Genomic DNA, 11,535 nt, shown 5'->3' with positions numbered 1-11,535 from the left:
AATTCCCAGCAACCACATGGTGGCTCACAACCATCTGTAATGAGGTCTGGTACCCTCTTCTGGCCTTCAGGCATACACACAGACAGAATATTGTATACATACTAAATAAATAAATATTTAAAAAAAACTATTAGCTTCAACACTCTCTGGCCAGTGATTCAGGTGTATTCCTAGCTAGCTCTTACATCTTAAATTAACTCAATTTCTGTTAATCTACTACCACGAGCCTGCAGTTTACCAGTAATTTTCTGGCACCTTTCTGATTTGGTGGCTACATGGCGACTCTTCAACTCTGCCTACTTTCTCTCTTATATATCTCTGTTCGGCTTTTTCACCTGGCTCTGCTCTGCTTAGCCATTGGCCAAAACAACTTTATTCATCTACCAATAAACGTAACACATATACAGAAGGACATTGCACATTTTAAGGGTATGTTTTTTTTCTTTTTTGATCAGATAAACAGTTGAAGTTTCTTTAACAATGTAAATGATCTCTAAATTAGTATTTCACACTTATGGGTGAAGTGCCTTGTTCATGGGTATCGTAAGCTTTAATTTTCTTATTTCATGTCTTCTTTAGACCATTAGATTAAGTATGTTTGGGGGAAGACTTACTATGTGATGGCTAAGAGAAGAGAATCTGGCAAATGCTTTAGCACTGAATCCAGATTGCCACTTCTCCTAAAACTCAACATCCATTGCCTTGAAGTCTACAGTGAATTCGTGCAGAGGGATTGCTCCTGTTTTCCGGAGCCCAGGCTTCCCTTTTTATTGAATATTTTATGTCACACGAAGAAAAAGGTAGATATTTAATAGTAAAAATAGGACCTGCAGGATTTGTATATAACTAAATATGGTTATCCTTTGTTGTCCTAGGTTAAGGGACGTCCACAGAAAACACAGAATACCATCATCTTGGAGTCTCATGTCATCTGCTGCACATTGAGCACAAGTGGTGGTTTGCTGCTTGAGTCTGCTTTTCGAGGGCAAGGGGGTGTCCCCTTTAGTTGTGTCATTGTTGATGAGGTCAGTGGCTCTCAAGCATGTGAGTGTGTGACTACTACTGTGAAGAAACATTATGGGTGAATTGTGGGTGCTGAAGTGTGGATAAAGAGCAGGTTTTTTTTTTTTTTATTGAAAAAATTTCGGCCTCCTTCCCGCCTCCCATTTCCCTCCCCCTCCTACCACTCCTCTCCCCCTCCCTCCATTCCTCTCTCCATAAAGAGTAGGTGGTCACTACTCTGCCACTGTGCTAGAGAGTGAACCACCAGCATTGCAAGTTAGGAGACTCTACTCCCCCAACTCTTAGTGGATGTCCACATGTTTTTATACAGTGAAACATGGTGCTGACAGCCTGCTCCAAAGGGAGGAGTCACGTCTTCTGGGTGGGATTGTGTCCAGCACTATCCTGTTGAACTGCTGCAGTTTCTCTGCCACTTTGGAAGTATTTATGATTTTGTACAGCTTTGGCTGCTGCATTTTCTACTGATATCTTTTATTTCTTGTCTATTTGTTGAACTTTGATTGGGTACTTACTGATATAGGCAAGATTGAAAAGTCAGAAGACAGAAGAACTAGATCATTAGATATAGAGAATTAGTCTGGGAGTTCCCATACCTTGTTGTAGATATGTTAATTATGTGTGAGAAAATGAAAAAGAAAAAATGGAAATGATGAAATAATTGAAGGCAATTTTGTTGAATTAGAAAGATGGGGAAAAGATAGTCATGTGTTAAATAATATCTAAATTTCGGAGATAGCGTTGTAAAACAGCTTTTCCTAGTCTAGCTCAGCAGGAATGCAGCATGCACTTAGGATGTGCACAGCCTTGCTGGTAGCAAGCTCCATAGTTAAGGTAGCCATGGTGGTTGATTTCAAAATACTTGTTAGATTGTTCCAAAGCTGTGATTAGATTATTTTTGTTTTATAATGAAATCTTTTATATGTATGTGTTTTTTCATTGCTATATCTTCATTGTACATAGTAAGATGTCTTACATAAAGATTTTCACACAAGTATAATATACCTTGAAAAGTTTTTTTTAAAATGCTTATTTTTTATACTTGGTGTAGAGGAGATTGGATATAACTCAATAGCAAAGCACTTGCCCAATATGTATGAGATCCTACATAATTTAAAAAAAGGTTTAGCTGTACTAATGGAGGAATTTTTACTTTTATGGGTATTAGAACTTAATTAAGGCTGTTTCTTCTTTTGTACTTTCTTGCCAAGGCTGGGCAGTCTTGTGAAGTTGAAACACTTACTCCACTAATCCACCGCTGCAACAAACTTATCCTAGTAGGAGACCCCAAACAGCTCCCTCCCACCGTCATTTCTATGGTGAGTGTTTCTGTTGATGGTAGAGGGCCTGCTTTTGTTTTGAGGGAATCGTTCTGTTTCAAATTGAAAGGAAAATTAGGAAATGGCAGAAAAGAGAAGTGTTATTTGAAGTTTCATAAGAAAATTGTGGCATGATTATGCATGGCTGCAGTCCTAGCACTCAGCAGGCTAAACAGGTTCTTGGCTGAGGCCTGCCAGGGATACACAGGGAGACCTAGTCTCTACAATGTCCTCCTTGTTCACAGCTGTGCTTCTGAGTGTGTGGGCTAGAGTTTTAAAGACAGGAAAACCTAAAGGTCACACAGTGCAGTGCCAGAGGCTTCCCCTGCTGGAGGGGCTGTGCCTGTTTGGTTGTTGCAGTCATTTTTGACCGTGGATTTCCTGACAGGTGGGAGCACGAGTGCACAGCCGTGTGGGCGGAGCTGCTGCAGCTCTCGGGTATGCTGGGCTTTACCAAACTCCTGAAAGGATAACTGAGGGCCTCAACATTTTTGTTTTCATACTTGGTAAAAACATCAAGAATGATAAGATCCAACTATTTGTGTTTTTCAAAGTTACTATACAAATAAACTTACTGAAGAAAAACTTAAGAATGATTGCAAAGTTGATTTTTTACATATCTTTTTAAAAGTACTTTTTTTTTTTTTTTTGTGCATGAATTCCTATGTGAGTGCTGGGAATCAAACTGGGCCTTTTGCAAGAATAAGAAGTGCTCTTAACCACTGAGCCAACTTGTTCGTGCACTTGTTCCCCCTCCACCACCACCACCCCAGGGCTTCCCTGTGTACTAGCCAGAACTGTCCTGGAATTTGCTTTATAGACCAGGCTGGCCTGGAACTCAGAGATCTGCCTACCTCCCAAGTGCTGGGATTAAAGGTGTGTGCCACCACTCCTGCCTCACTTAGATTTTTTTAAAACCCACTATTTTCTGGAGATAATTACCATGGAGAATTTAGTAATTTAGAAGATTCTGCCAAGCATTTGTGTGTACATTTATTCACTTTTTCAGTATTATATTTTGAGTGCCAGCGTGATTCAGGTACTATTTTCTTATTACATTTCTTTTTGTGGGAAATGTCAAGACAGATATTGTTTGTTTGTGTCTGTTTTTTTGAGTCAGGGTTTCTCTGTAGACCTGGCTGTCCTGGAGCTCACTCTGTAGACCAGGCTGGCCCTGAACTCACAGAGATCCACCTGCCTCTGCCTCCCAAGTGCTAGGACTAAAGGATGCGCCCACTGCCCTGGGCGGTTTTTTTGTTGTTGTTGTTGTTTTGTTTTTTATTTTTGTTACAAACTTTTAAATACTTTTCTTCTTCTCAGAAAGCACAGGAGTATGGGTACGGCCAGTCAATGATGGTACGATTCTGCAAGCTGCTTGAAGATTATGTGAAACAGAACAAGATTGGCAGGCTGCCGGTTTTACAGCTTACCGTTCAGTATAGGATGCATCCAGACATTTGTCTCTTCCCTTCTAATTATGTTTATAACAAAAACTTGAAAACAAATAGGTGGGTGTCCTGTATTGCTTATAGACTTGTCCTATTTGAAGATTTAGCTGCTGTGAAGAAATCTTGGCATAAAAAGCATAAATCAGGCTAGCTGTGTTAGCTGATCTGGGTGATTCTGTTACTTGGAAAACTGAGGCAGGAAGATTGCTGAGGGTTAAGAGGCCAGCCTAGACTACAGAATAAACCCTGTTGGATGGGTGGGGAGCATTAATCTGCTTAAATCATCAATTTGAAGTGATTTTTCTCTAATTATAAAAGCTATATTGATTATATAAAATACAGATTGATAAAAGAGGTGGCAGGGCTGTGGTGGTGCACACTTTTAATCCTAGCAGTCAGGAGGCAGAGGTAGGTTGATCTCTTGAGTTTGAGGCCAGCTTGGTCTATATACCCTGTCTTGAAAAAGAAAAAAAGAGGAGACAGAAGTCACCCATATTTAATATAACCCAGATATAATCAGTAGTAACCTCATAGCCTGTCTTATATGGTGCTGCTGGGGATTGAAGCCTAGCTCTTAGCTGTGTTTTTGTGTTTGCTTTCCCTCGAGGCCCCACTATGTTTCCCTAGCCCTGGTTGTTTATCTCATGTACTATGTTATGAGCTTTTCTCTAGTCATAATTGTGTATTTCTCCTTTCTTGGTGCCAGAATGGAAATAAAATCAAGTTTAGACTTTTCACTGCTATGCATCTATGAAAGGCCTCTTATCCCTTAACTTTTTCCTCTTTCTATCTTACACAGAAAATTATTGATAAAGTGTCCTTTAGAGCATATTTTCTGATTCTGGTTGCTTTTCTGTAGAGGCACTGAATCCGTTCGATGTTCGTCAGAGTGGCCATTTCAGCCCTACCTTGTGTTTGATGTTGAAGATGGTTCAGAACGACGGGATAATGAGTATGTTTTTCTCTTCTTCGTTCTCAGTAATGGCCTCAGAATTATTAGGTTATAAGCCTTTCCCATACATGCCTCTCTAGTACCAGGGCACAGTCATTTTCACTATCAGTTTTGATAACTTCCCCTTTTCTGTTTAATTGGGCAATACTCTCAGGTGACCAGTAAGTCCTTGAAAGGTAATAGCAGTGACATTGTAAGGTGATTATGGTCTCATTGGAAGACAGGCATTAACTAATCATTGAGTTGAGTGACTTTTCCAGGTGGGTTAAGTGCAGTGAGAAGATGTAGCTGTGTGGCCGGGCCATGGTGGGCCTTTAAAGTGCAGGGCCTTTAATCCCAGCACTTGGGAAGCAGAGGCAGGCAAATCTCAGCGAGTTCAAGGCCAGCCTGGTCTACAAAAGCTAGTTCCAGGACAGCTAGAACTATTACACAGGGAAACCCTGTCTTGAAAAACAAAAACAACAACAACAAAAATGCAGCTGTGTGAATGGGCTAATATTAAAAGAGTAGATAGTGACTTAGTGGGACTGTATTTTAAGGATTTTGAGTTGTGTGGGAATGTGTTGGGTTGGGTACCTATGACAGCAAAGTGGAGTGAGTGATTTGTTTCTAGGTAGCAAATATATCACAGGAGACAAGGGTTGTTTTGACTGGAGGAACTAATAGTCTGGAGGTTATTCTATTATATTTATTAACACGTGCATAAATACTGCCTGCTATGGGGAAATATGAAAATGCAGATTCTAAGATCAGAATAGGAAATGGGATGTTGCGTTCTTTGAAGAAGTGAAAAATACAGAGGTGTTTTCCTGTAGGATTGCAATGCTACAGGAATTGTAACTGAAAGGTTTATGTGGCACCTTCAGAAGTAGAGCTGCAGATGAAGAGCTGAACACCAAGCAGGTTATAGAACCAGAAGGCCGCAAGGAACCTGAATAGAATTGTAACCGGAGGAGAAACCAAGGACTAGGAGAGGGAGCCGTCCCCTTTGGGACGTCTTCAGTGTAACAGATAGCATGTCAGTAGTAATTACGCTTTAAGGCTCAGGATAACATGGCCCATGCTGGTGTTGGTTGGATCTAGTTTAGTAATGAAAGGACACACATACTTGAGGTCTGGATCAGGAGTACAGGTTCTAGAGCAAGCAAAGATGATAATGGTAGATGAGAAGGCTTTTCATGCTATTCGATCCTGGGGCCATGTTGTTCATATTTAGCTCTCTAGGTGGCATGTTTTCAGCTGTGTGGTTATTGGTTCATACTTCAGTTGATTACAAATTCCTTTTTTACAATCACTTCCTGGATTGGACAGTTATTCATATATATATGAGTAGTTACTATTACATCTTATTGACACTGCTACCTGACAGGGAAAAGACCTGTCTATGTACGGTAATGGGAATCAAGCTAAATACAGCTAGTGAGCAGTTAGACTGCTATGAGATTTGATACATTGTCTTCTTTTTCTATCTTAGCTCATATATAAATGTTCAAGAAATAAAGTTGGTGATGGAAATAATTAAACTTATTAAAGACAAAAGAAAAGATATTTCCTCCCGAAATATTGGCATAATAACCCATTACAAGGCTCAGAAGACTATGATTCAGAAGGATTTGGAGAAAGAATTTGACAAGAAAGGGTGACGTATTTTTACATGTTTTTCTGGTGTTTATAAAAGTTGAATTTTCTTTCTCAACAGTACTGGGGTTCAGTTGTGGTCTTGTACATTAGACAAATCACTCTAAGCATCTCTGAGCTATATTACCCAGTCCTCTTTATTTTGTGACTGTGTCCATAAGTTTCCCAGATTGTCACTGAACTTGCTATCCTCCTGCCTCAGTCCCCTGTGTACTTGGAATTACAGTGCCTCCAGGACCTGCTATGATTGTGCTTTTGTCTCTTTACCTCTACAATAAAATTAAAGATTAAAATCTTCAAGTCAAGTGTCAGGTGTGTGGTAAGAAACATGTAATTCCAGTATGTGGAAGGTAGAGGCAGAATGATCAGTCAAGGTACCCTTGGTGTCATAGACTTTTCCCCATTGCTGTAACAAAATACTGTGGCAAAAGCATTAAAGGGTTTATTTCACCTCACAGTTTATTACAGCCCATCATGATGGGGGAGTCAAGGCAGCAGGACCCTGAAGCATCCAGTCAGAAGAAGAGCAGTGAATGCATGCATGCTAGTGATGAGCTCGATTTCTCCACTTTTACACAGTCTGGGATCTCCTGTGTAGAGAATGGTGTCACTCACACTGGGTGGGTCTTCCCAGCTCAACTAATACCATCCATAGATAATCCCCCAGAGACCTGCTGCGACCCATTGCTTAGGCTGTTGTAACTTTTACCACATTGACTGTTAACACTGATGATCACATTCTGCTACACAGTGAGTTCAAGGATAATATGGGCTACATAAGACCTATCTCACCAAACAATCTGAAGAGACGGCTCAGTGGTTAAGATTGCACTTTATATGCAATCATGACCAGAGTTGGGATCCCAGCATTTAGGCAACAAGCTGAGTGTCCTGTATACTTCTCTGTAACCCAAGCTCATAAGCGGGCAGACAGGAGTATCTTTTGGAGTTTTCTGGCTTCTAGTCTGAGAAAGCTTGAATGAATGAGCTTCAGGTTTAGGGAAAAACCCTTTGAGAGAATAGGCAGTGATAGAGGAGGGCACCTAGGACTTTGCTGTGGCCTTTACTCATATACACATGACTCTCAAAGACACACAAATCTTTTAAAATACCAAAACAGCATTTTAAGTTTTTAATCTAGAAACACAAAAAAACTTGACTGACTTTAGAGAAAATAAAAAATCTGAAGAGATTATATATAGCAAGTAGCACTAGTAATCAAACCTCCCAGTGATGAGAAACTAATTAGACCTGTCTGCTGAGTTCCACCAGCTGGCAATCCAGAGTTAGCAGTAACACAGCTGTGTGCCTGTAATCCTTGCACTCGGGAGTTTGAGGCCGGAGGATCTAGTTTTAGACCAGCCTGGGCTATATAGGAAATACCCCATCTGAAAACAACAACAGAAAGCCCAGTAATACTTAGCACAAAACACTTTGAATTTTTTTTTAAAGTCTGTTTATGTTGGGGCTGGCACGCAATGGTGTGCATATAGTTAGAGGACAACCTTTATTAATTGCTTCTGGGATGAAACTAAGGTCATCAGGCTTGATGGCAAGCTGCCTTATGCGATATTGCCAGCTCCAAGAACACTTGATAATTCATTTTATGAGCCCAAGCCCAGGAAGGTGTTTAAGAATCACAGGGCTGCCGGGCGATGGTGGCACACGCCTTTAATCCCAGCACTCGGGAGGCAGAGGCAGGCGGATCTCTGTGAGTTCGAGACCAGCCTGGTCTACAGAGCTAGTTCCAGGACAGGCTCCAAAGCCACAGAGAAACCCTGTCTCGAAAAACCAAAAAAAAAAAAACCAAAAAAAAAAAAAAAACAGGGCTGATAAGCACTCAGGATTACAGATGTGAGAAAGCTAAACAAAAAGCAGACTGAATTCAGCATATATTAAAGGGACTGTACATCATGACCAAGTGAAATTTATTATCCCAAAGTGCAGTGTTGGCTTGGCATATTAATGGGAAAAGAGAAGGAAGCAGGATATGGCATCTCACTCTTGGAGCCTCCATTTATGGAGGCCAAGGCAGGATGATCATAATGAACTTGAGGCCAGCCTGGGTCACAGAATGAAGACTGTGTCTCAGAAAACAGACAAGCAATTAGATTGAGAAGGTGACCCGTATGTCCTACCAATAGATAACAGAAAAGGCTCTTAACAGAACCTATCATCTTTGATAACCCAAAAGGTTATTAGGGCTACAGAGAAAATTTCTTACCTTGATTAAAAGCATCTATAAAAAAACCCACATAGGTAACATTGTCCTTTGGTGGCTCAGCAGTCCTTTCTGTAGACCATGAAAGATACTTGTTCTTATTCTGTTGTCCATTGTAGTAGAGGTTCTAGCCAGAGCAAGTGTTTTATAAATAATTCAGCGTGGTTATATTTATAGATATATTAATGAAGCTGCACAAAGAAACCCTTGGGGGGTTAAGCAGACAAGTTCAAGAGACTTGTAGAAAACAAGATCAATATATAAACAGTCTGTTTTTCAGTGAGTAGTCTGCACAGGAAGTGAAAACATTCCACTTAAAATGGCACCAAAAGTAATAAAATAATTAGGAGTAAATAAAACCAAAACAGTATAAGATGTATCCACTGGAAACTACAAAGTATGTTACAAGAAATAATTGAAACATCCAGAGCACGGAGAGATGTTTATGGATAAGAAGACTCGGTACTGTTCTGGCAGCAGTTCCCCAAAGAAGAATGGTTCTTTCTGCCAGGATACCAGCTGTCTCTTTACAGAAGTCATCAAGCTGATAAAACCATAGAAGACTCTAAAAGACTTAAGAAAACATCATATAGGGCTGGAGAGATAGCTCAGAGGTTAGGAGCACTGGCTGCTCTTCCAGAGGTCCTGAGTTCAATTCCCAGCAACCACATGGTGGCTCACAACCATCTGTAATGAGATCTGGCGCCCTCCTCTGGCATGCGGGCATACATCAAGGCAGAATGTTGTATACATAATAAATAAATAAATCTTTAAAAAAAAAAAGAAAACATCATATAAATATGTATAGCCTTAGTTTACCAAAATGAACCTTCTCCTGGGACTAGCTATTGTATACAGTGATTCTCAACCTGTATATGTGGTTTCTTATGGACTTGATAAACACTAAGAATTGTTTCCAGAGATGCTATGAGAAGAATGGAGTAAGGATGACGTACTGAATTCAGAAGTTGTGTGTCTGAAAGGACTATCCTTATCTCAAATATACGACGAACCTTACAACTCAATATATGTATTTTCTCTTTCCCCCAAGACAGGGTTTCTCTGTGTAGCCCTGGCTGTACTGGAACTCACTTCGTAGACCATTTGGCCTCGAACTCAGATCTGCCTGTCTCTGGCCCCCAAGTGCTGAGATTAAAGGCTTGTGCCACCACAATCTGCCATCACAGTGAAGAGTTTTAAATACTACTGTGTATGTGTATTTTACAATTTTACATTTTTTGGTAAACTCGTGCCTTTTGTAAACAGGCCTGCAGAAGTGGATACAGTGGATGCCTTCCAGGGCCGGCAGAAAGACTGTATAATTGTTACATGTGTCAGGGCAAGTTCTGAGCAAGGCTCAATTGGGTAAGTAGCTCACATTGCTTTGTCACTTGTTGAGAATCAGTTCTGTCATCTAGACCCACCAGTGACTGCTCTTAGAGAATCCTATCGATTGCTTTGTTAATTTTCTTTTGTTTAAAACAGTGTTCTCAATCTGTGGGTGGGGGGGTCAAATGACCTTTTCACAGAGGTTGCATATCAGATATCCAGCATATCTGATATTTACATTACAAATCATAACAGTACCAAAATGCAGTTATGAAGTAGCAATGAAAATTTTATGGTCGAGGTCACATGAGGAACCGTACTAAAGAATTGCAGAATTAGGAAGGTTGAGAATCACTGTTTATAATAGTTTGTCTTTTTTTTTTTTAGGTTTTTCGAGACAGGGTTTCTCTGTAGCTTTGGTGCCTGTCCTGGAACTAGCTCTTATAGACCAGGCTGGCCTCGAACTCCCAGAGATCCGCCCGCCTCTGCCTCCCGAGTGCTGGGATTAAAGGCGTGCGCCACCACCGCCCGGCTTATAATAGTTTGTCCCAGGAGATGGTTCATTTTGGTAAAGTGATTACTGTACAAGCATAAGAACTTGATTGTGACTGTCCAGCACCCATGTAAAAAATCATGCATGATGGTGCACATCTATAACCCCCTATCCCCAAGCCAGAGATAGGCATATCTGGGAACTTGCTGGCTAGTGAAAACTCATTATTCTTCTAACAATGCTTAGTACAGTTTAAAGAAAACGTGCTTCTTTCCACAGAAAAGAGCAAGTGTTATTTTAAAGAAAACTCATTATTCTACTAACAGTGCTTAGTACAGTTTAAAGAAGATATGCTTATTTTCATAGGAAAGATCATGTGTTTCTTTCAAGAAAACAGTATTCTACTAACAAAGCTTAGTACAATTTAAGGAAAATGTGCTTCTTATTTTTAATATTTATTTATTATGTATACAATATTCTGTCTGTGTGTATGCCTGCACGCCAGAGGAGGGCACCAGATCTCATTACAGATGGTTGTGAGCCACCATGTGGTTTCTGGGAATTGAACTCAGGACCTTTGGAAGAGCAGTCAGTGCTCTTAACTGCTGAGCCATCTCTCCAGCCCCGAAAATGTGCTTCTTTTAACAGAAAAGAGCATTCTTTTTTTTAAAGCAGAGTTACTATTTTATTTGTAGTGCTTAGCCTAAGTGATGAGTCCCAGGTTCAGTGAGAGGTGTTGTCTCAAAAAATAAATGGAGAGCAGTTGAGGAAGACATCTGGCGTTTATATGTGCTCGCGTGTGTGTGCGCACACAGCCTAGGCAACATCTTGAAAGTCTAAATTGTGAAGTAGATGATCTGTAAGATCTGCTTTTCCAAGTGTTTTGTATGTTGACCCTTTTCCATAGGGTGTGTCTTTTGTTCAGTAAAACTGATGTTCTAATTGTATTTTTTGCAGAGATCTATAATTGTCATTGTCACATGGTACATGCTACACAGTTTTTTTTTTTTTTTGTTTTTTTTTTTTTTTAGGTTTTTCGAGACAGGGTTTCTCTGTAGCTTTGGAGCCTGTCCTGGAACTCCCTTGGTAGACCAGGCTGGCCTCGAACTTACAGA

The 11,535-nt window shown here is 40.3% G+C and overlaps 1 protein-coding gene across 1 annotated transcript in view; it reads left to right on the top strand.

The window, feature by feature from the left end:
- The window catches only part of Setx (senataxin), a 54,963-nt gene that overhangs the window by 37,009 nt on the left and 6,419 nt on the right, over positions 1–11,535 (top strand). Inside the window, exons 16-21 of the mRNA XM_013345885.2 lie at positions 876–1,025; positions 2,232–2,339; positions 3,660–3,847; positions 4,647–4,739; positions 6,214–6,378; positions 9,865–9,963. Coding sequence (XP_013201339.1) covers positions 876–1,025; positions 2,232–2,339; positions 3,660–3,847; positions 4,647–4,739; positions 6,214–6,378; positions 9,865–9,963 — 803 coding nt within the window. The remainder of the gene's footprint in view (positions 1–875; positions 1,026–2,231; positions 2,340–3,659; positions 3,848–4,646; positions 4,740–6,213; positions 6,379–9,864; positions 9,964–11,535) is intronic.

The sequence above is a fragment of the Microtus ochrogaster genome, chromosome 4, assembly GCF_000317375.1.
Source record: "Microtus ochrogaster isolate Prairie Vole_2 chromosome 4, MicOch1.0, whole genome shotgun sequence".
NCBI lineage: Eukaryota > Metazoa > Chordata > Mammalia > Rodentia > Cricetidae > Microtus > Microtus ochrogaster.
The sequence above is the reverse complement of the archived record's forward strand: the minus strand, read 5'-3'. Positions and strand labels throughout refer to the sequence as shown.